We start from the raw sequence: 26700 nt of genomic DNA, 5'->3' as shown, positions 1-26700 counted from the left end.
CGTGTATTGAAACGCAACGACCGGATAAAAATCTATTGTGATTGACAAATCGATTTGTTTGTCCATTCGGTTGTCCGCAACGTTGTTGTATTATTTATTTGTACCATTAAATTGATATTTATCTTTTTGTTATTACCAATGTAGGCTTTATTTTGTGTATCATAAAGTGTTTTATCGAATAACTAGCTGTTCGCGGCTTCGCCCGCTTTGTTTACAACTTAATAAATTATAATATACTAGGTATATTCTTCCTCTTGAATCACTCTATCTATTTAAAAAAACGCATCAAAATCTATTGCGTAGTTTTAAAGATTAAAGCATATCTACATAGGGACAGAGAAAGCAACTTTGTTGTATGTATTGATGATATAAACTAGGATTGGTTGAAACTTTGACGTGTAAAGACTCAGCTGTGTTCCACTGTCTGTATCGCGATGAAATATACTTTCGGCAAATCTTATACGAAAACAACATCGCGATAGGTACGTGTAGAGAATATGCTTTAAATTTTTACAGGAATATTTCTCTCTATATTATTGAAGTGAAAACTTCTTTAGCGGCATTGGGTATAAAATCTTAAACTTGCGTCAGGACACGTGGCCTGATCGAAAAAGCGTAAGAGGATTTTTTTTTAGCCCTTATATTCCATGCGTAAGACGGATACCATTCCAAAATATCAAACATGCTGAACGTTAATAATCAAGTTTTCACTTCTGTACTCCCGGAGTGCAAACCGTCTTTTTTATATAGATTTATATAATTCGTTGTAAAAATACAGATAAAACGTCCAACTTCGTATCGTTGCATGAACTTTTTTGAATTCATGTTTTCTACATTTTGATATTGAAAAAAAGCTCCATATCGATTCAGTTGATTCGGAGTAATAGTAGTGCAAAAAAGTAATGTTTCTTTCTTGATTTTTTATGTTATAAGAGATTGTTCTTTATAACTATTTGAATATAATATATAATATATTATCTTCTAATCTAAAAACAAAAAACCCTTTCACAAAGTAAATTAAATAAGCCAAAGGATAAGGAAAATTTATAAGAAATTATCTACAAAGTAGGTATAGAGCATACACCGTAGGGACCCACGCAATAAATACCCATATTTATACCAATAAACATGTAATACTGGACACCCAAAAGGGGTCTTAGCAACAATAAAACACACGTAAAACATAATTTATTACTTGCTAAACGCTTCGAGCAAATTTATGTTGTGTCTTGGTGAATTTTTGAGAAGACGCCTAACAATTTGAGGTAAAATAAAAAGTTAGTGGTTTGGTGCATTAGATTTATAATTTTTGTAAAAAATACAAAATTTCTGTCTGAACTGTCCGTACGTTAAGGAATAAATCTATACATATAATAAATCTGTAGAAGGGTCAATTCTGTACATTGAAAATATTGAAAATATAAATAGCAGGGGGTGTTATTGGATCGATACCAAGCCCAAATATGTGATTAAAAAAATTTTTGTCTGTCTGTCTGTCTGTATGTGAAGGCATCACGTGAAAACTAAAGGTTCGATTTCGATGAAACTTGGTATAATTATACCTTATTATCTGGGCGTAAAATAGGATACTTTTTATCCCGGAAAAATACGTAGAAAAAAAATAAATCTTAATTTTTCTTAATTTTACCGCGCGGACGGAGTCGCGGGCGGAAGCTAGTATAAATAAAATTAAAATATTATACTTAGGTACGTATTTTTTACTTGTGAGTTTTTTAATTCCAATAACGACAGAACAAAAAAAAACTATTTTATATATTCTTATTATGCTCAGGAACAACGTCTTTTACCTATAAAGACATTAATTACGAAATCGGTTCTGAGGACAAACATACAAAAAATCAAATCCTCTTTTTTAATTTTAGATTGCACTCGTTTACTAGCAGCCTTGTCGATTTTCGTTTTCTTCACGTGATCTATATATTTTAATATCTTACCTCACATTCGCTACGTATCGAGTTACCTTTGCCCCATATTGTATATTACAAAACGTTCGCCTGTCATTCTGTCTGTCACAAACTGTATTTCATATTGGGCCTGTCACTTGAAATCATTCGTGAAGTTAATATAGAGTATTGTTATTCAAAACGTCTTCCTATTTGCTTTGTTTATGTATTGTTTTATGGTATAGGTTATAATTTTAATACATTCTTGTATTGTGGATTTATTTCTTTTAAAAAATATTTTTTAAAGCTTACATTAGTTTTCAGGTTTGGTGAGAGTGGGTCAAATAAGAACAAAATAAACACCAATATGATAATTTATATTTGAACTGAATAAGAATATCTTACTGTTCCCCGCGGTTTCACTCGCATTACTCCGATCCTGTTGATCTTAGCGTAATAATATGTAGCCTTCATCGATAAATGAGCTATCTAACACCGAAAGAATTTTTCAAATCGGACCAGTAGTTCCTGAGATTAGCGTGTTCAAACAAAGAAACGAACGGACTCCTCAGCTTTATAGTATTAGTATAGATTTAATAGCAATAAAAATATCTTTGCTTTAAGTTTATAAGCAAAAAGAGGATAGATTAGAATAAGTGCTATGATTATAATAAAAATGTACGTCAGTAGGAAAGTCGCCAACAACAATAAAGTCCAAGAAAGATTCACATTTTATATTTGTTTATACATATCAAGTTTCTTTATATAGAAATAAAAACTAAATCGTAAAAATCGTTAAAGGGGACGACACACACGCAAGTATTTCTTTAAACATTCAATGAAATAAAGATAGGAAATACTTGAGATTGCAGTCAATAAATTGCATTTCTATTATAGAAAAACCAGTTGGCTGCGAAAAAGTAGTCGGTAATATGATAGGCCTTGTTCACACTGCCGACTGCGTATGTTACTAAGAAGTCTTATAGCAGATTTATATCCAGTGTGAGAAAGTGATGGCGCTAGATAACCTATATAGCGCTGTCCTTTTTAACCGACTCCAAAAAAAGGAGGAGGTTATCAATTCGGCCGGTATGTTTTTTTTTATGTATGTACACCGATTACTCCGAGGTTTCTGAACCGATTAACGTGATTCTTTTTTTGTTCGATGCGGGATGGTGTCGAATTGGTCCCATAAAAATTTTATTCGGATAGGCCCAGTAGTTTTTATTTTATGAGCATTTTTGTCTGTATTTGTAAATGTTACAAGTGCAAGTTTGAAGTCGGTTGTTTTTAACGCAGTTATCACGATACTGCTTAGACATCGTGGTACGGGGACAGATGCGTGTAAGGTTCGTTCACACTATCCTCTGAATGTAATTGATTAGCATCGATGGATTTATTCGTTTGTAGATAATTTTATTCCTAGCATAAGCTGTTATAAATAACGAGGTATATTATGTTAATGAGTATTTTAATAAAATAAACATCAGTTGCTTGCGTCTGTTTGAAGTTATTGCGGTGTCTCGTTTCTTTGACTAATGCTCGGCTTATTAATTGCATGTTTAATTATAAATGAATCTATTTAGATACAAGATTTTTACATTAAGATACCAAGTATTTACAAAGACAGAATATTCTTTTCAAAGTGTAGCTAGGATATAGTTTTATGTTTTGTAATTTCGTAAAACAGTCGACATTATCTATTTCCATACTTATATACTTATAATATTATAAAGAGGAAAGGTTTGTAATTATGAATGTGTGTATGTATGGTTTTCACGCATAAATTACTGGACCGATTTTGATGAAATTTGGCACAGACAATCTTTAGACCCTGAGAAAGAACATAGGCTACCTTTTATTGCGAAATATGTACCACGGACGAAGCCGGGGCGGACCGCTAGTCGCTATTATATTAAAATTTGCTTTTGAAACAACTATATGTTATACACAAAAGATTGCTTTGGAAAAGATTTCCTGTAACTTTATACGGTGTAAGGATTTACTGAATAGCTGACTCAAATATCTTTCCCCCGAAGGAATGCCACAGGACAAACATAAAAATACAGAAGAATGTCACGAAGGTGCCATAAAATTCGCTATTTTATAATTCTAAAATAGCTAGCGTAACATAAAAGACTATTGAATTTTTTAAAATAAACTTTGCTAGTGATAGTGGAAGGTCTAAAGTTCAAGTCAATACATTGATATAGTTTTAATTAATTCTTATTGTAATCTTTAAGGATAAATTCAAATTTTACGTGTTTCATTACTGAATTTAATTCGATTTAAATTAAAAGATTTTATACTTTTTTCATATATACAAATTAAATAATCAAAGAGTGTGGTAGGTAAGGGCTACACGTCGTGAAACGCTTACCCAGTATTTCATTCCATGAAACTTGAGTAAATATCCAGAGAATTGACATACTAATATGGATTTGTGTAGATCCAAATCGAATAGTACGTACCAATACGCTTAATACGTTATTTTCATCGGTATAAAGGTCGGGACGATTGGACGTTTATATAAATGGGTAAAATCCCTTAAGACTCAGTTTTGGATAAAATCATTAACCGTATTACAGGGTATCTCAAAGCACATCGTGCCATTCGGAATCTCGGAGAAAATCTTCAATTGTTCAAGTCGACATCTGACTGACTCATCAGAAAATATTCCTGAAATAAACCTCCGTAGAGAGATCGTCGTCACAATAACGCTCACACACAAAAGCCTTATTATTTTCTATGGAAGTGAGGTCGGAATGACCTCAGATAAGATACGATATACAATGATATCTCACCGCTTTTGAAGACATCACAATGCGTGATGAATCATCTGTTTAGGACAATTTTTTCGAGATGCTGTAACAAAACGCGGCTATATCTTTTATGTTTGTGAGCTTAGCTGTCTATCTAGTATTCTTTTTTCATACATTTTTATGTTAACTAGAAATATGAGATATACAAGATAGTTTATCAAGGAAAATATGATATTTATGAGCTATCCTAGGAGAAGTAGATTACGCAATTTACGACACCAATCCATCCCTGAGGACTAGTTCCCGTTAATGGTAAGAGTTTGCAATTTATTAATGAAGGGATATTAAGCTTGTTTCGTATTATGTAGAACATCAGTTTGTTATATTTATATCATGACTAGCTGTCCCGGTAAACGTTGTTCTGCCTACTCTTATCCTAGAGGTGTGAAAAATCGATGTTGGCCGATTCTCAGACCTACCCGATATTCACAGAAAATTTCATGAAAATTGTTCCAGCCGTTTCGGAGGAGTATGTTAACTAACATTGTGACACGAGAATGTTATATATTAGAAGATATAGCTGTTTTACATCTATTTTGCCTCTACTCTTCCCTTCTAGATTTTTAGATATTAAACGCCAATTATTCAAATCTTTCACTTCAATTTCAAAGTATTTATTTCACCGGCTCTCCAAAATTCTTTATTTTTTTAGGATAAGAGATTGCCTACCAACACACAACGCCTCATCTGGCTTTCTTTACGAAGAAATAATATTCTGATGTCTTTTGATCGATCGCTTTTATCCAGTCAACGAGTCGAGACGCTTTTACAAAAAACGTGTGAATCTATTCTTGATAAAAAACTAATAAAATATCCCTGAATTATTGGCCACATTTCAACAAAAATACAGCATTTCCGTGTGTAAATATAAATAAAAAACGGAGCAAGACGTTTTACTATGCAACGTTTATTATTAACGTCACTTCAAGTTTCATTCAGACGGTCTTCACGAGACATTTGTCTCAGAAAAAAGTAAAGAACATTCTAGTAGACGAAACATAACGCCCACAAGCGAAACAATTAGATGGGTTGTTAACCTCCAATAGGTTAAGAATTATAAGGCAGTGTAGATAAAATAAAATGTCACAAATATGGGCCACCTACTGCACTAAATTTTGGTAACGTATTTCATGGCTCAGCTGAAGCAACCCAGAATTATGAACTTAAAAGAAGTTTCTTCAAAGATGTAAGCGAACTATTTTCAAAAGTTCTCTAGCTGTTAGAAGCGTAGACGAATGTTCGTCATTCTTGAATGATCGTGTAAACACACAACTTTACAGCTAAGCGACGTGAATGGGATAGTGACTTACTGTAATTTTAAACGCAGGTCACAGACCGCCAAGAAAACAAATTGCTGTGTATTCTTTCAGCTAGCGTCACTGATGTTTTACGTATCTCTTTGATCTATAAAAGTGATGGTCGCATGGTTACGATCGAATGGTCGTGTGCTTTTCTAGATTGACGTTTCTGTGTCAGCCTTGGTGAGACTATTTTTATGTAGAGGAAACAATCTCACCGGAAAATAAGGAGTCAAATCATTTAGTGGAGAACGAGGCCAATTTGGTATTGATTTTTAAAAGGATCGTGTTATTTAATGTGCTTAATTCAAAATAGGAGATGTTTGGTCAGTATTGTCCTTATAGGTCCGGGTAATTTAAAAAAATATGTATAATAATATAATTCTTTCAGTAATTTATAAAGTTGATTAATATTAAATATATTTTACACTACATAACATATAAAAAATAACATAGAACCAATATCCATGTAAAATTCGCACACGAAATCGCAGACGAAACTACGTCATCAAATCACACAGATTGGTGGTCGTTCAGTAAATCGCCGGCTCTAACACGCCAGCCTTGCTGTTGACATGTTGCGATATAAACGAGGGGTTCAGTCCAAGATACCAGTAATTTGTGGACGGCCAAGCCATTCCCAGTGATTCGATGTGGGTGACGTGTATTGACAGAATTATGGGGATATAGAAATGGACAGGCATTTGTAAGGAATTTATCTGTAAGGGTCAAAGAGTTTTCGTGGGAAAGGGTTCAAGGCATATATAAGGCATAGGGTTATTTACTTGTTTCATGTGCAAACGAAGAAGTTTTTCTTAACAATTTGTGATAGTCTTAAGTCACCATAAACTTTGGTCTTAGTAACGCTAGTTACTAGTTATTATTCTGTCTTATACTCAGTAGAAGAAAGTATAACTTTTCGAGTCTCAGCGTGATGCAAAATGGGTTCAATTCGCGGTGGATTATACTGCCATTAATAAATTAACTAATAGTAGCGGTTAGTTGCCATTCAAGATCGTATTGAACGACTAAATTATCGGCATTCTCTTACAATAATTCATTATTTCTCATTTCTACTTGTGGAGTTTAGGTACATAGGTCATTTCACATCTGCCATTTATATGAAAACTTTCTCATAGCTGTACTAAAAAATCTATTTTGCCTACACAAAATCTATCTTTAATAGATCTTTAATTTTTGCCTTTAGGATTGAAGTCTCTACTTTTCGATTATCATAAGCATGCGTTCTTCGAAAGAAAATAGCTTTCACAGAATGAGTTCATCATCATTTAAGATCCTAACCCTTTGAGTGGCATCTATCAATTACAATTATAATCTGATGACATATGTCGGAATAAGAGACGAATAATGCTCAGTTTCTATTATAAGAAATTCTAAGAAACGCTTACGGGCGGTTGGATTCTGACATGTGTTATAGAACAAATGTCAAAATTTAATCATCCGTAAGGAAGAGAATCATTTCTTATTATGAGATTTGTTACTGTGAGACAGAAATAACGATGTTTAAGCGTTGATGGAAAATAAATTGTCTATAATTAGGCGACTGTAAAATAGAGATTTTCATGGTTTACTTTTTTCTATTAACAGAGAAAGATAGATCTCAGATAAAGATAGAATAAAGATAGATAGATAGATAGATGATATTATTTATCATCTCATCTATTTTACAAATATACCTTTATAGGTTTACATATGTAAACACATATAATTTTTCTAAAGTTTCTGAATATACCTAACAAAAATGTATTTCCATGGCACAGTGTAGCCGCAACATTTCAACACAATATTACCCAAACTATCGTGTTCTCCGAACCATAAAAATCGTTGTGGCCGGACTAGAAACGGTGCAGAGCCCAACAAAACATTATTTCCATACGTCAGACAAATGGCCATCCCGCCGTTTCCGACCTTTGACACAAGGGAAAAGTTTAGTGCGGCCATACAATATGCTATGTCATTTTCATCTCGCTAATAACCCTCATCCAGGCTAATGATGGCTCATTAGGGGCGTTTGACCCGAATTCCTGTACTTATTTAAATATTTAACGTAAATACTTGAAATTATGTAGGCGCAGAGTCGAAGGAGTGCTTTGGGTAGTTTGTTTAGTGGTGTTGAATCAAAATATATAGGTAAATAGAAGTTTTCATCTGTATCTCAATGTGATTATCACGATATATACAGATGAAGTCAGCTTACAACTTTGTAGTTTATGAAAATCCATAAAATTAAAGAAAAATCATCAAGACTTTGTGAAAATTATTGCCAGATTTTGACCCAGACCAATTAATAAAAAGTGTCAATATTATATGATATTGCCGTGTAATTATAATTTAAATAAAAACGATTTGCATAATGAATACCTAATGAATATAGTACTTCTCACAAGAAACATGACGTGTTATTTCACATTTATTTCGTTCCATATAAACTTGTCTTACTAGATCATTTTCTAATTTTCCACTCTCTTGTTCACAGGTAGTGTAGCCAATGCCCCCGTACCAAGTGTGTTAACGTGGATGCGGTAACGGGCGGCGAGCTGGCGTGGTACGGGGCCGGCGGGGGGGCGATGCAGGCGGGCGGCGGCTGGTTCGTGCCGTGGACGATGGGCATGCAGAAGTTCGCGGTCGCGCTGCCGATGGGTGGCGTAGTGCCGCTCGTGCCGCCGCTGCTGGCCGCGCTGCCGCCCGCGCCGCCGCCGCTGAGGCTCATCGCGCCGCCGATGCAGCATCAGGCGAGGAAGGTAGGATTAGATTTGCGATTTAGATTTAGGTATTGTGCCGCCTATGCAGCATCAGGCTAGGAAGGTAGGGTTGGATCATTTGCGATTTAGATTTGGGTATGGTTGCGCTGCCTATGCAGCATCAGGCAGGAAGGTAGAGAAGTTTTATTACATTGCGATTTAGGTGGTGAATACGCAGAACAACTGGCAGTATGTTGAAGTGGAACTTTAGGCGCGTTGAGAGTAAAACTTAAAGGTCGCGTCATGGCAATACAGTCTGTATTTGTTTGTAAATTTTAAAGATTTTTTTTTTTCAGGTAACACAATTTTAACAAGCGATTTCATTCACACTTAAAATATGTCCTTTATTAGACCTTTAATTTTTTTTTTGAAAATTTACTTGAATGCCGCAAAATTCCCATATAAATTCACTTATTTTTTAGTAAAAGTCTCCGTAAGTATTAATAACTACGTTTACACCTCGTAAAATAATGGACAATAATAATATAAGATGGGTGATAAACATTTTAAAAGCATTGTAGAACAATGACTTTAATGTGCCCGTAAAAAACGAGGCTTTAATTGTGTGAAGATTTTAATTAAGATTGCGTTTTATAGTAATTTTTCGTTCATGCGTGAATCCTATTGTACAGAGTGTTCTGAAAACAAATATTTTGATATAAAATTCATTTCATTTCATTTAATATAGAAAAGGAAATACTTCAAAAAAGCAACATCATATTCAATTGACTAAATTGGTAATTGTAAATGTTGTACATATAAAATAAGCTTTATGATAAATAGTGTTTAAAAACAGAAAACAAATTATTAAATACATTCATAATAAAAATATATTCTCCATTTAAAACCAATTCGAATTTTATTTAATAAAACAAACACGTCTACTCAAATAATGCATTTAATAAAATGTTATAAATGTATTGAGTACTTGAACTGAAAGTATTGAGTACTCATAAAAGCTCTAAAGTATATGCTTTTAAAGCTCAATGTATGTACTGAGAATTCGCAAAGTAGGTTGTTACCTTTATGTGCGGCGATTTCGCTCGCGTTTAATAAAAAGCTTAAACGTAAGCTCGGCAACAATTGGTTTTTACTCGTGTGGTGCAAGTTAGAAGAAATCGCGAATAAATTAATATTTATTTAGAATAATTTATTTCTTAACCAATATTTTTATAGAACACTTTTCTGTGTATTATAAATGAGAACTATTTAATGTGTACCTTATTAAAAAGAATTTTAATCAAAGGACAAAACTCTTCTATTTCATAGACGTAGGTTAATATTAGCGATTGGAATCAACCACAATCTTTGTTGTTAAAATATATTCATAGTTAAGTTAAGAATGTCCTCTTTTGGAAGTAAGTTTAAAATAAAATTTGTTTGTTTATAAAATAAGTGCGATTTTAAGGAATTCATTATAAGTGGAAATTCCTATTATCATTTACATAAAATTGTGTTATCATATGTTTATTTGAAGTTATTCAAAAAATTTATCGCCTCAGTCTGTTACGTACACCAGCAATGTTCCTACATAATTGTAGCTCTTTATTCGAACTATAGCATCTTATTACATAAAGAAGTATGTTGTTATGCTTACAGCTCTGTAAAGTAAAACAATAAACATGCTTCCTATTCGACGGAAATCCGCTAAGTTTGACGCGCTTCCTATACAAGACGACTATAAAACTTGAGGCACACATCCAACTACCTAATAACTACACGACCTACCTCTTTACCACTAAACTCTCGCTACATGTTCTCCCATATACCACCCACTGATAGGCCGTGACGTCACTACCTTGCATCTAATAGACGCGCCATCTAGTCATCGGATTATCTCCGTCCGTCTTCTAAGACGGCAGATTAGTTTTTGCTGGCGACTCGTTTTTAAATAGGACTGGTTTTCCTACTTCACTCCTTACATGTATTGAATTATTTTTAGCGTTTGTTTATTTTGATTATGCGAGCTGCGGCTAGGACTTGGAAATATAAAAACTTGAGGGAATTTCTAATGTGGTGTGTACTGTGTACATCTTTTAAGGCTCACTTGATGTGTGGATTTATTGGAAACACTTTTTTGATGTACATTGCTGTCACCGTCGGAATGTATGCGACACTTTCAATTCTTTGCCTCTTTCTATTTTATGTCTCGTTAAATTTATAGCATTTTATAGGGTTATCATTTAAATTCTTTAGAGTCTCCACAATCACATATCTAATTTATCCTTATAAATTCCTACTTTTCATAATAATTTAATAATCAATATAATTGACATATTATATTTTCATAAACTGTACTCTTCAATTAATTTCGTTTGAGAGTATTCAAAATGCATCACTATGAATATCTATTGATTAAAATCTCTCAATGTAGTCTTATTGCTCAATAGCTGTAACGTCTTCATTATAGCACGTATGATATAGTTGATTCATTTCATTTCAAAGGATTAATCTCAACTTTATGCCAGTACCATATAAATAACTCGGTTTAATAGCGCGGTGATTTGTTATGGACTTTATCTAGACAGAAACCTATTTGGGCGGTCATTTAAGAATGCTTTAATCTTTAGCTCGACAAATCATATAGAAAATTTAGGGGAAGTTAATTATATTGAAGTTTTATTATTAAGTACGAGCACTGCAGTATTTAACTGTTATTTGTACAAATAACGAGGGGGTGGCGCAAGGTTCATTCCGTGACCTTTACTATATCTTATTTATATTTATGACTTACCTTTAATGTCAAAGCGCCCTTAAACAGATTATGCTAACAAATACCTTTGTTAAAACCTAATTATTTTAAAATAATGTTAATCTAATCATTAATTTACTTTTCAGTGGTAGTCGACAATATATCCGTAAATAGTATTATGCTCCAAAAGGGTAGTAATTTGCGACACAAATTGTCTGGATAGGAGCCTATTTGGGAGCAATTTAGGCCCGCTCTAATCTTGATTGCAGTATTTCATATTGAAGATCTAGAGATAGGAACCATTGAGTATCCTTAACATAACTAATACTGGTTTTACTGGCTTGTTTTATACCAATACTACTTACTTCTAAAGCAATTTTCATATTCATTATTGCTGTGTAAATACGTTTTCAAAATGATAAATTAATAATAGATAAGTAATTATAACATAAAAGCTTTGCCACTAAAATAATTAAAATATATACAAGCATGATGCAGCGCGAAAAGATAAAACTTAAAACATTGCTTATGCTAATGGTGTTTTGATTGTAAAATCTAAAGCAGATTATAATCGAATCTTTAATGCAGTTAAAATATTAAACATTGAACTAATCTCGATCATAAAACAAGTTAATTTGCAAGTAAAACCATATAATAAATCAGAAAATGTAACTAAAGCCGCAACCTCCAATTATGAAGATGATCAAACCCGCCCAGCAATTAAATTAGCAAATTTTTGACCGCTTATTTTATCAATGGTGTATTCATCTGGTCTCGCAAACCTTTGGGTGTCGGTTTCATATAATTTTAATATGAGCGTAAATTCATGTCTGCTTTTTAAATGTCGCTAATTAGGTCGCAATTATTGATATGCAGCAAATATTTTATAACACCTCTTTAATTTCTATAAACGTTTCTATCTAATTTTATTAATTAAAATATAAACATGAAATTATTTACTTTCTAAACTTTGTAATGTAAGGAATATAATAATTATTTTATTGTTATGTTATGAGATTAAAGCTTAGCTAATAACACAAGATATAACTGTATTTGTAAAATATCACGGTAATAAATATTCATCCATAGGACCGATTACATTACCCAAGCCTTACCTTGGTGCTTCACCCCCGACGTTTCTCGATATATTTCTTCCAATATTAACATGTAGCTGATCAATGCCGGCATTAAATGGTGGTATTAGGGCAATAAATCACGGTCTAATTGCGGCGTGCTCCTGGGAATCGTTTGCTAACTCATTGATGTGGGTAGCTTGGTAATGAGTGGGCCAGTCTGTACAATTGTAATACGTGTCTTGAAGATTTAACGATTTTAAATATAGATATAGATTTTTTGAAAAAAGAAAAAAAAAAAGATTTTTTGGAGGATTTAATCTTTTGCAACGGATCAAAGGGGAACAGAAATTCGAAGAACTTACTGAGCCGTGTTCAAGTCAAATTCCCGAACCAAAATGTATCTATAAATAGCTAGAAAAAGGTTAATCTTCATGCTTGGTTTGTTATATTTCTACATCGTAACTATGATTTTACTAACAAAAAACAACTGGGATAAGTTTATTTCCTCGTAATGTTAATAAAATAGCTACACAGTGTCACACATTTTCTGTTTATTTTACATTCCTCTCACAGCTACCGCTTATAAATCTTAAGCATAACATAAGTCATAACTTAACCAACACAGCGTATAACAAGCTGCCGCAATTTTCTAACTACATCGCTATCATATAAAGAATCTAAATTAACACAATGTCTACATAACTTCATACTATTAACACTAGGATTGCGAAATTCTTGCCATTTACTGGGATGGCTTGTGTAGGTATTTTTAACCGACCGGTATATCAATGCTCAGCATTTTTCTCACGAGTTCAAGCTTATATAAAAATCTCTTTATTTATTCAATATGAACACATTTCCAAATATCCTCAATCTATAAAGTTAACCATTGCATAAATAGTTGTTTAAAACTTAATCTATCAAAAGAAAATGAAAAAAAATATACAAAATAAAATTACAGTGTATTATTGTTTGTTGGCGCCCAAGTTTTTACTATAAGTTGGAAGTTTAAGTTTTAAACAACTATTTATGCAATAGTAAACTTAATAGATGAGGTAGGTCAGCATCTCACATCGATTTCTTTAATGGTTTCAAGCACTAGAATACAACTGCCACTGTATCCATTTAATGATATCATTTTGATTCTTTATCCTGGTTCCTGCCATCTGCCATACCACAGCTAGTGTATTTCCCGCATAAAGTCAAGTTAGGCAATTCTATTTATCATACAGTCCAAACGCCGTCAGCCATTTTATCTCGTAACTTGTATTCCCGTCGCGGCAGTAACATTACTTTACGACTATGAGAAGTCACTGAAGCAATATTTTAAAACGTGTTATTTAAGTCTGTCTATTAATATTCGAACACCTTGCTGTTGGTAATTTATCTGAACATGTCCAATGGCGAGGACTTGCAACCGTGTAGGATTTGCAGCTGGGAGGTTTTCTATAGATTTATTTGTACAACCATTATTTATGGTAATTTCTGCGCTATTTTTATCGTTGTGTGAAAGGGTCCTACTGGGTTTATTGATGAGAAACAGTTTGAGACACTGGTTAAGTTTGAAACGATGAAAAGAGTAATTTCAGGGAGTTTTTGTGTGTATAGTGTTTTATATTTAAACTAGCATTCCACTTAGTAAATTACTTACTTAAAAACCATTCTCAATAACCACTAAATCTATGAAAAACAACATCAAAATCCGTTTCCTAGTTTTAAATATTTAAGCATACTTAGGGACAGACAGCGACAGCGACTTTGTTATACTATGTAGTGATAAAAACATATTGTACATTGTCATATGTTTAAATGTGACGATTAAAGAATAAATTCTGAACATTACCAAACCATTACAAAGCTGTGTTGATTAATAAGCAGGCATTATTGAATCACAGAGTAATTTTTTCCCTCGTAAAGGAGATTATTGATGTCTCGTTGTCGCAACTTTTTGCTGCTCTGTGGTTTATTGACACTATTTCTTATTGAGGACATGATTGTACTTTCAAGTATGGTTCGTGTAATACGAATACTTGGCTAGAATTAAAAACGGTTCTTTTTGTTCTTTTGCGAATTAACAATTTTTGTTCCTTTGTGAAGTTTATGAAATTTACAACATAATATTATGCTTATCAGTATGTAAACAATTTTACTGGTGTAATTGTATCTTTCTGATATAGCTGTAGTAATATACTTTGTATATTTGCTTTTCCGAATTTTTTAATACTTAAATCTGGAAAATTAATTATGAAATGTGAGTTATAAATCGGTAAGTTTTAAAGGATAAAAATAACGAGGTTCTTCACCCCAACAGTATATTTTTTTAGAAGCATATTTTTTAATGTAAAGAGCTTTAAAATATTCACTTACAACTGCATAAATATCGCTGCGATATAATTATTACTTATAATGAAAAACATTTTAGTTTGTAAAATACTGATTGAAAACGCAGCATCAAACTACACAATAATATCCATTTGCTTCATTGCGACTGTACTATTATTATAACATGGAAATGAAATATCTCGACATCAAACAAAAGCTTGTTAAAATCCACGAAATACACTCATTAATGAGAATGAACGAAATAGTTGCGAAGTTTGGATTTCGCGGTCAAAACTTTTTGTGAGCTCCGTACATTTGTGAATTTATTTGGTTTGTTGTTAAATTTATGGCAGCTCACTTTGATGGGATCTTCTCATAAAACATTGTAATAATTGTGTTCTTGTTTATTTCATTTCTTTGGTTTAATGTCACTGTTAACATACGTAATACGTATTTGATTTCAAGGAGCACACTTACTATAAGCTCCATAGATGAAACAATATTAGAGAAATTAATATTTTTACGTGCGTACGTAACACACGTGTCAAAAGTGAAACTTCTTTGGCAAGATTTAAAGATACCAAAATCGTTGCCTTTTACGCCTGACGGTATTGCCATGACGCGACCTTGAAACAAGAAGGTCAACAGTCAAATCATACCCATCTTCGTGTTAATTAAGCCCCTATCAACAATTTCGACGCCATATTCTATACGATTAATCGTTCCGTTTTCGAATCGAGCAATTATCGATTTACAATAGTTCCGCTCGCGTCACGCAGTGTGCATTGAATAAAGCAAACGTTTGATGTGTCGGTGTGTGCGACGAATTTCAAATCGAATTGAAACGATTAGTCGGTATCGTAGCGAGAATTACTAATGTTTTACGAACCGAAGTTAGAACAAAGGGTGGTAATCAGTTATAGTTCAGGATGAGAAGGAATAGGAACGTTTAAAGACGAGTAATTTTATAGTGCGATATAATATAATAAGTTATCCTTATATTTTGAGCTACATGCAGTAATACTTTTTGCATATATCTTACATAAATGGGCGGCTTTGCATTGTTCAATACATTAACAGCAAAAACCGAACTGACCACAAAATACTAAATACTAGATACTAGATTTTAGATACTAGATTTAGATACTAGATTTTCCATCGCCTATTTTACGAATGTTTAGTTTTTTCCAATAAAAGTAGCCATTATTATTTCCGAAAGTCCACTCTATCTCATTCTATCACGAATTCCATTAGAATCAGTTCAGTGCTTAACAGTAGACCTATTAGGCATTACCAGCAGGAAGATACATTCGCGTTTATAATTTTAGTCTAAATAAATTTGGCCCATTTATTACTTAAAACGGAAGGTAAACATATTCCATACATGCTATACAACAAGTTTATTACAAGCAGGATAGTGGATACTAGATATCAGCTGATGCAATAGAGAACCTTAGTGGAACCTGGCAAAGCGCCCAGTAACAAAATATTAATGCAGGTGGAATAATTGCTGTGTTTATAAATGATGGCTTATTGTCATTACTGCAACGTTTTGAGATAATTTTTGTTGCAAATAAATAGTTTTCAAAGTTAAGATGAGAACTTATGTAATACATCCCATAAAATTGTGTTACTTTATACAGAACTAGCTTTCCGCCTGCGGCTTTGCCCGCGTTTTCAAAGAAAAACCCGCATAGTTCCCGTTCTTGTGGGATTTCCGAGATAAAACCTATCCTATGTCCCGGAGTAAAAATTAGCCTATGTCCTTTCTCGGGTATTAAAATATCTCTATACCAAATTTCATGCAAATTGGTTCAGTAGTTAAGGCGTGATTGAGTAACAGACAGACAGACAGAGTTACTTTCGCATTTATAATACCTATACTATTAGTATGGATAAGTATTGCAATACATATCTTTAATCGTTTTCAAAAGACCATATAACCGTACCCACTTCTTTATACCCCATAAATCTTAAGCCCATTTTTAAATGCATGTATGATCTTACACTGGAGTGTTAAGAGAAAAAGAAGTGTTCGAGAAACAAACATCTATCAAGGTGTAATCTAAGTTTATTGACAGGTATAAATTACATGGGGCTTAGTACATAGCCTATCTGGAGTTAGAAGAATAGATAAGGGTACGATGGATCGGTTAGTGGCATATTGTGAGCGGTGGCGATGAGCGATTTATATACCTAAGTTAATATATGATGTAAGTTAATACCTTTTTTATTTAAGATAGGGAAGCGCTTGACCACAATCTCTCCTGATGGAAAGCTAATATGTGGTCTAAGATGATACGTGCTACCCTAGAAGGTACCCGTTCACTCTTCGCTTGAAGATATATCTTTTACTCATCCTCTTGGTACAACCTTTACGTTATTATCACGTTATTGAAATAATAAATGATTAGTTAATTTTTTATCATCCTTTGTTTAGTTTTTCGTAATTATTTACCTACTCTTCTGGTAAGAGAAATAATAGAAATACGCAATAAGAATAAGGTACAGAGAGAGGGTAATTTGTAGGTATAAATTAGAGAGTCCTATAACCAACTACCTGAATAAAACACACACTGCATTATCACCATCCTTGTTAAACATCTAAATAAACTCATTTGTTTCTTTTATCTATCAATCTCAATCGAGAATCAAGCCTCATACGTCAATAACCTCATACAATTTTGTCATTGCAAGAAGTTGTTATTGTTAACTGCAAGAATCCTGACCAGCTATAATCATTATCCACAATCTACCAATATTATCCCAACAGTAAATACAATTAAAATAACCTTAAGCTTTACCAAAACCGCTATCGCCGGCAAGCTGATCACAACCCCACTATCACCGATAAGGTATGTCGCTCATGTGCTAATTGATAACAACTTTTAATATACGCTAATACTTATTAAACCGCGAATATCACTATCGCGATATTCCAGCTTGATTTATAACAAGCAGAGATAAAAGTCGATAACTATTACGCAGTGATGCCAATTAGAAAATACTTTAAAGTATTGGATAGATCGCAATTAGTTGCCTTGACAAGTGTTGATGGTACATTTCTGATTTATTTTATTTATGGGGAAAAAGGATGATATAGTGGGTAACATATTGATAGATGAAGCTGGTGAAGTGATTAAATTGGATAAAGTATCGTGCAGTATACGTATAGAATGGTAGAAAAACGGTCATAGTATACTGATTAAGAAGTTTTTAAGATTATCGATTACAATATAAACACTCAATTACGAAATCAATCATATTTTATTTTTAAGAATGCTCGTAGAAATCTTTTTACGTACCTAATTCAGTGACAAAATTTTTGATATCCAAGACTAAACTAATAAAATAATTATTTATATTGAAGACGCAGATTCCTGCTATTAGTATCAATCCTACTACTATTTACTCGATTTAACTCATAGTAGTATCTTCTTTTATCCCAATTGTGTATTTAAATATCCAGTAACAGTTTATTACTAAAACAAAAAACATAAACTAAGAAACAACAATATTAATTGCAACTCAATAATCCTCCATTTTAAAATTCAATAAGTCAATAAACCGCACGCAGACTGTTGCAATTTTAATGTTCATTGCAACTTCTTTATTACTTTTGTAATTCAGAATTATACAGAATTCATAAATATATTTGTAATATTATGATTGCATATTGTTATTTAATAACAATTGGAATTATGTAGAAAAATGCAATTCCTCTTCACTATTACATATGTATATGGAATATAATACATGGGTATATAGATAACTATATAAGTTGTTAAAAAGAAAGAAACGTATATTTACAGCAATAAATCGATTTGTAACTATTCGTAATATTCAACATCTACAACTTTTCGAAACCTTACTAAATCCTACAATTTGTAAATCCAGACTTCAAGGCTTAAAAACAGAAAAACAAAATTAGGACCGTCCGAAAAAAACAATTTACTCCGTCCAATCATTTCTCCAGTATTTTACAGTGCCCTTTGACGCTAAGATAAAATGTCCAATCGATTTTCGATATCCCCTATTAACAAGGGTGTAAAGTCGAAAATCGCTTGTAACTTGTGCCTACAAATCACTGGTCGTGTTCAGTACTTTGAAACCAATTTCCGTTCCGCTTTCATATTGAAATGTAAGTACTCAGTGACAAATAGAGGGCGCTGTTTGTGGATTGTAGATCAATTATTTATTGGGGATTTATGGACTTTCCTCTTTTTTAATCGCAAAAAGGTTATTTCGACGCGGGTATGTGATGTTTGCAGATCTTTAATAGAATATAATATTTTATGGACTTAAAAGAATATACAAAAGTGTAAATTATTCTTTATTATATATTTAATCTCCATAAAACATGCATTATTTTTATTTATAAGTAACTAGCGGTCCGCCCCGGCTTCGCTCGTGGTACATATTTCGCAATAAAAGGTAGCCTATGTCCTTTCTCGGGTCTCAAAATATCTCCATACCAAATTTCATGCAAATTGGTTCAGTAGTTTAGGCGTGATTGAGTAACAGACAGACAGAAAGAGTTACTTTCGCATTTATGATATTATAGTATGGACCAAATTTCATGCAAATTGGTTCAGTAGTTTAGGCGTGATTGAGTAACAGACAGACAGACAGAGTTACTTTCGCATTTATAATATTAGTATGGACTAGTATGGATATACAACGCTGAAAATGGTAAATGTAGTATTTAGTACCTACCTATTTTACTCTTCTCATATTACCTTCCTATTATTTCGTTTTCGAATACAATACCATTATGAAGGTAGTTAACCTAAACTTACTATAGAATAGAAGCAATACATAACAACACAACTACAACAGACCCTTTCTTTTAACCCATTGACCACCGAGCGGCCCAATGAGACCACGACACAATAGTTTTCTATTGTGTCTGTGATTCCGGGGGCTAAGGCATTAATTAATAAGAATTAATCTGTATCCAGTACAAACAAATAAAAAAACAGCAATACAAAAAAACGCAATACATTTGTATCATCGGTATGTCACCCACGTCAGCCGACACGATTGAGTCGGCAATTTGCAAATGCGTTGATATTGTCAACTGGAAGTAAAAAGTATATACTCCGTTTGTTATGCCATAAATTTAATCTATCTCTATAATATAATTATTTTGTAATGAATTTAGATGTTAAGTTTCTCATACTTTAAAGTTGGCTGATAGGTACTTTGTTTCTGACGCGCGAAGGCAGATTATTATGTCAGGTCACGTCATTCACTTATAATTTATGAGTTCAGTGTTGTGTGTGTTACTTACTTGAAGCTTTAATTTTTATTTGTAAAAAAGTGTCATAAGTTTTTACACATTTTTATTAAATTTACGGTGGATTTACACTTACCATTAGAATATTCTCTGAATGACCTTAATTTCTACACTCTAAGAAACGAAAATAAAAGAATAGCTAATTCCTCCAAGAATCAAGTTCCCTTAACTATAATTGTCTATACTATTTTTACGCAGACAAGCGCATAAAACCTCTTAAATACAGTTATTAATGATCAGTCACAAGATGTCCTTTAAAACTGCTCCCGTTCTATAAACGAGTATTTTTGTTATTTTTTACATAACTGGATCCTTATTTATATTGTCATTGATAGATTCGAAAGAGTCACTAGACCTGTAGATCTGGTCTCGAGTAATATTTTTATTCATACATTGTTGAATGCTCTTTATTTCACCCGGATGTGTGAGAAGGGAACTTTTATTGCATCTAAAGTACTATATTTGACTATTGCTATTTAAATTAGACATATGACTATAAACGCTTTATTGCAATCATAAGATAGACTTTAATATGATAGAACTAGTTTTTAGACCGGACTCTCAGTGGAGTTTCGTTTGCAAAAATAGCGGACCTAAATCTGACTTCTGATATATATTGTATAGATCCCAGACATCCTATAGACAGATGTTGCCAACCAGTTTTGTGGTCCCCCTGCCCGCACCCCGGTAATTAAATATGACATACAAAGAAAAAAATAAAAATTTCCAAAACATGCCGTGTGGGATATCAAATGAAAGAGCTTATTGAGTATATCACGAATATATAGCATACTAAATACATTTCTTACACTTTCTCTAAGATTTTTTAGAAAATTTACGAAAATGGTCCATTTTTGAGTTAACTTTAAACCACTATAGATTGAAAACTCATGAATATATTTTTTAAATTATTATTTTAAATAATTAACAATAGTCCATTGTTTACGATTCAATAGTTCGTACAGTGAAATAGATGCATGGGGGAGTGGGGGGAGCATTCAAAGATGGCGAGTTTCAATATGGGGATCACAAAACTGATTGGCAACATCTGTTTATAGGATGTCTGGGATCTATATAATATATATTAGAAGTCAGATTGAGGTCCGCAATTTTTGCAAACGTCTCCACTGAGTCCGAAATTTTAAGAAATACATATATATTGAAATATCGAAACTCGCCATCTTTGAATGCTCCCCCCACTCCCCCGTGCAACTATTTCGCTGTACGAACTATTGAATCGTAAACAATGGACTATTGTTAATTATTTAAAATAGTAATTTAAAAAATATATTCATGAGTTTTCAATCTATAGTGGTTTAAAGTTAACTCAAAAATGGACCATTTTCGTAAATTTTCTAAAAAATCTTAGAGAAAGTGTAAGAAATGTATATAGTATGCTATATATTCGTGATCTACTCAATAAGCTCTTTCATTTGATATCCCACACGGCATGTTTTGGAAATTTTTATTTTTTTCTTTGTATGCCATATTTAATTACCGGGGTGCGGGCAGGAGGACCACAAAACTGGTTGGCAACATCTGTCTATAGGATGTCTGGGACCTATACAATATATATCAGAAGTCAGATTTAGGTCCGCTATTTTTGCAAACGAACATCTCCTTGGAGCCTGCTCTATTTTATAAAAAAAACAATAATCATCCAATTAAAGTATTTTTGTTTATTCTATGTATTCGTTTGCTTTTTTCATATCACCAAATACGGAAAACCAAAGCGGCTTCACATAAAATCGTAAAACTTTTTCTGCCATTCGAAGGACCGATCAATCTTGATCCGCGGCCGCCAGTGACGTCACCGTTGACAAGGGTCAAACGACATTTTTGTGAACTTTTCGTTTTGCCGCCAAAACAACGCGACCGCAAATTTGAATAACAACGAAATACGAATATGGACTTCTTCTGACTCTTTTTGTGAAGCGGGAACAGTTGAGTTCGAGTTTAAAATGCTTTCGCTTTGACGGTGGCTTATAATGTTAAATTTAGTTGAAATTTTACTGAAATAGTTTATATGTACTATGTGTAATATCAAGCTATTTGAAATCAGTTTCATATCAATTCAAGGAATTACTCACTACAGAGAAACAATCATAAATTTTAATATCTAATAAAATATGAGTTATATTTTATTCGTTGTGTATCGCTACAAACATTATATCATAGAAAGAAAATATTCTTACTATAAGACAATAACTATTTATAGGATACATTACAACAGTTCATTATTTCGGGGTAATTTGTAGGAAATAAGCGCGTCCCTTTGAAGAAAGAAATAATGCTCAATTAAACGCGCACCGCTCGTTTAGTACGTGATACGTGTAATTAAAAGCTCATTATACCATTTACAAGAAATTACCGTCGACGAAATTACTTCCACAGACTCAAAATACGTCTCCAAATCTCGTTTCGGAAACGATACTCCACGCAGTTGCTACGCAAGAAAGACATATTTTTTGTTACAATTCTCAAATTTAAAAAAATCGATCAAAACTGGTTATTCCATCATGCATTCTATATCAGTCGTCAAAATCGATTCCAATAACATCGATTAAAGTTAATACGAGTTCGATAAAATCACCGCTTGCGATTGTATTGGCATTTTCCATGCCCCACGTTCCGAATTAATTTGTCTCGGGGCAATTAATCGTTTCTCGTTTTCAACAATTACTTTTTTATTATGTCAGAGGAATGTCAAGTGTTCCGTGGGCGTATTTGGGTAAGGTGCAATCGAATTAGAGTTGTATGGTTTCTTGCGTCATAGAAATCGATTATATCTTTAGTGTTAATCGAGAATCCGTTTAGGAAGCCAATGGAAGATTGATTTTGGTGACGTCACTTACGAATGTAAAGCATGTATAAAATTTTGATAATATATTTCGGCAAACCTGACAATGGTCATGAAGACAGACTAGAAATTGTAAAATTTGATACAGACGTAAAATAATTTAATTTATAAATTATGCATGATGCAACGGTGTTACAGGAAATGTATATGACGTGGTTGACAGGGTTACTTGTAGCACGTGTCTCTGGCCACAACACTACATATCTAATGAAGGAAGCGTTATGGCGCATTGTACTGGGAACACATATTTCTGTGTAGCGCCGTGGACTGATGATATATTAGTGTACAATGAATACTGAGTATTGATATTGTGTCTACATTATGAAGGTATTGCATAATGACATTTGAATGTGTGTGCCAAAATGTTTGAACAATTAATAAGGCGAAACAATGACAACGTAATTTAATAGTATTAGGTTGATTTTGTTTTCATCTTTTAAACATTTTGTGTCCTACTCATTATAGGCTATTGGAACACCATAAATCTGAACTGTTTTCAATTCAATTTGTTGCATCATGAGTATCAATGTCCCACAATACCCCTTCCCATGCTCACCGTATAGCAATTTCCGAGAACCATTCGCAGTTCCTTTGTGCGGGCCGAGGCATTTCATTCTGCTTTATTTTCATTCCCGTCATCGTCACAGTTTAGCATTGTTGCCCTTTTTTCGGCGCTCTTCGTTAGCGATCGTATTTTACTCTTTGTCGATGATAACCACCCGTCGAGTTTCACAGAATATTTTTTATTCAATTTTTACTTAACCTCTTTAGGGGATCGGTGCCGAAGCGTCCACATAACCCTGTTTGTTTAGGCTCCGGATTAATTTACGAAAACGGATTTTAATGTTTCCCCATTCGAGTTTACAATTTTGCGCCGCGGAATGTGTTCATTTTAATTTTTATATTTGTTTCCAGTTGGCTCGTGTCTAGTTTTGTGTACAGAGTTGGAATTTAATTAAAATTTTTCGTCATAATTTCCGTTCCGTGTATGAATTAGTAACATGCGCGCTCCTTTAATAAATTTAGTTGTATGAACTTTGTGTTACAAAGGAGATACAAGTTTTAATTAATTTGATGATAATCCAGTATTTGTAAATTAATTGTCAATTTATGGAATTTAATTACTGAGAAATTGTTACCGTTTCGATCAAGATTAATTATTTCAGTGTATATTCCTCATATATTTACTAAAGCTACATAATAACCTTTCACCAATATTGCCAAGTGTGTTCCAAACAGTCCCAACAAAGTATGGTTTTAATTTTTTTCTTAATGCCCCATAACTCCTTTTCTTCGTAAAGTGAGTGCGTTTGTTTTGATTTACAGTCTTTTGTGTAGCGATACAATTATCGGTTTTATGTTCGCTCGAATTAGTCTTGGAAATTGGATGTTTGTATTAATTTATTTTAATAAACCTTTGTATCTTTTGTTCGGTTTTAAGGGACATTGTTTTTGAGAGTTCTATACTAATATTATAAAGCTGAAAAGTTTGTTTGAACGCGCTAATCTCTGTAACTACGGGTCCGATTTGAAAAATTATTTCGGTGTTAGAGAAAGCCCATTTATCGAGAAAGGCTTGGGTAAAACCGCGGGGCACAGCTAGTGAGTGATAAATTTCTTGATGTACCTTTTATGATGGAAGATAGATGGTGCTTATAAAGATTGATAGGTGTAAATATACGTAGAGACATATTATTGAAAACATATAGGGAGGCATAGGAAATTTATTATCTAGATAATGTTACCTGACTATTGAAATATTATGCTGCTGCAGCTGTTAAGTAAATGCACATTTTATACAATTTTATTATTAGTTTTCTATGCTTATGCATCTTTGAGATTATTCCTTATAGGAAGGTTTCATGTACAACCATGAAATCTTTCCTATACTATCCTAGATTTATTAAATGGATCACGAAAGTAGTTTATTTTTAACATTATCGTAACATCGTTTAAAATAATCAAATAATCAAAAAACTTCACACAGTTAACATTATTTTCAGTAAATTGTATACATTCAAATTTTGCATCGCTTATTAATTTGTTGTTATTATAATTTTTCTTAAAACCCATCGTTTTAGACGTTTTAGACACTCAACATCGTCTGAGCATGTTAAATTCTTTATCGCCAATAACAGATGTGTTGTTTATTTTATAATCCCAATAAAATATGTTAAATAAAGGAGCCGGGCGCATAAATAAAGGTCACAAGCGACGTAAATGTATGTTCATTCGATTTTATTGCCGATAGTTGAATATCTGCACCTGCTGGTGTATTTCTACGCTATTTGCCTATTTCGCGACGTATACTGGAGCTGTTCCCACGTATTCTATTTCTTTATTATTAGCTTGTAATTAAGATATGTAATTTCATTTTATCTGGTTATTTAATGGAGCAATCTCGTATGTTGACTTTAATGTAGTTTAATTTGAATTTTTAATCAAAGCTTTTTATTACAATCGATCTCGAGAGTTGGTCTTATTTTACACATTACTGTTTATTGACTTTTTAAATGCTCCATTTTGAATTAGTATAATGTAATGTACATAGATACATTACCAACAAAATAACGAATGCTTATTTAATTTTTTCGCTATACCAAATTCCCAGAAAAAGAACAGATTACAGACCAAATATAAAGCGGGTTATCAAATATCCAACTTCTTACTATGAATAAGAACGATATACAATAATCTTACAACACTTATCTAAGAATAATGGTGACCCAAGGGTATATTAGATCAAGAAGGAATAATTTGCTTGCGTTTTGTATGAACCTAACCACATAAGCGTCAGCTTTTGGGCCAGAGATGATTCTAAAATTTGAGCTCCGAAAGTTATTGGGCTTGTATGTATTAGAATTTCGATCTTATCGTCCTAGTTTGAGAGTCGTAAATGCAGAATGCAAGGATTATGTAGACTTTTGCATTGCTCTTGACTAGTTTCACTATTGATGGGAATTATGCAATATACCTCTTAAATTTTAATTTATCTTTCTTTTAACGTACAAAAATATTTAAGATAGGGGCATAGAAATATTTAATTTAAGGTACAAAATAGTAGTATACATACACATACAAATACTGTAAAACTAGCTGCGCTTCGCGGTTTCACTCGCATGGCTCAGGTCCTGTTGGTCTTAGCGTAATGATATATAGCCTTATAGATCCTCGATAAATGGGCTACCTAACACCGAAATAATTTTTCAAATCGGACCAGTAGTTCCTGAGATTAACGCGTTCAAACAAACAAACTCTTCACCTTTGTAATATTTTTAGTATAAAATGAAAGGAGCATCAAACTCTGCATCCTCAATGCATACCAAAATTCCTCCAAAACCGTTGAACCAAAAATGCTCATATTAAATTAACAAATCAAATCAATAACAGGTAATTTACGTGCTCTTGAAACTTGTAATTTGGTTAACTTTTGCTCGATTTGTTCGCATCAATCTTGCGCACACGCACATTTGAGTACTTGACAGTTTAATTTTTGGGATCCTCTTACAAATTGCCTAATGCCGGACCACCGGGGATTTGGTTAAAGTTAATTATTGTTTATATTTTTATGTAAAGGATACTGATAATTTTGGATTAAGCGCTTGTGGTAAGCTTAAGCACGTTTGTGCTTTTAACTATGGTGAATTTTATTAATTTAGAAAATT

The 26700-nt window shown here is 32.9% G+C and overlaps 1 protein-coding gene across 4 annotated transcripts in view; it reads left to right on the top strand.

Moving 5' to 3' along the window:
• The window catches only part of LOC123706009 (RNA pseudouridylate synthase domain-containing protein 2-like), a 341844-nt gene that overhangs the window by 279344 nt on the left and 35800 nt on the right, over positions 1-26700 (top strand). For 2 of the 4 annotated variants that reach the window (XM_045655131.1, XM_045655130.1), the window contains exon 2: positions 8522-8786. The exons of the other annotated variants lie outside the window; for them this stretch is intronic. In XM_045655131.1, coding sequence (XP_045511087.1) covers positions 8613-8786 — 174 coding nt within the window. In that variant the 5' untranslated portion in view covers positions 8522-8612. The remainder of the gene's footprint in view (positions 1-8521; positions 8787-26700) is intronic. 4 annotated transcript variants of the gene reach the window in all.

The sequence above is a fragment of the Colias croceus genome, chromosome 3 (assembly GCF_905220415.1).
Source record: "Colias croceus chromosome 3, ilColCroc2.1".
NCBI classification, from domain to species: Eukaryota; Metazoa; Arthropoda; class Insecta; order Lepidoptera; family Pieridae; genus Colias; species Colias croceus.
The sequence above is the reverse complement of the archived record's forward strand: the minus strand, read 5'-3'. Positions and strand labels throughout refer to the sequence as shown.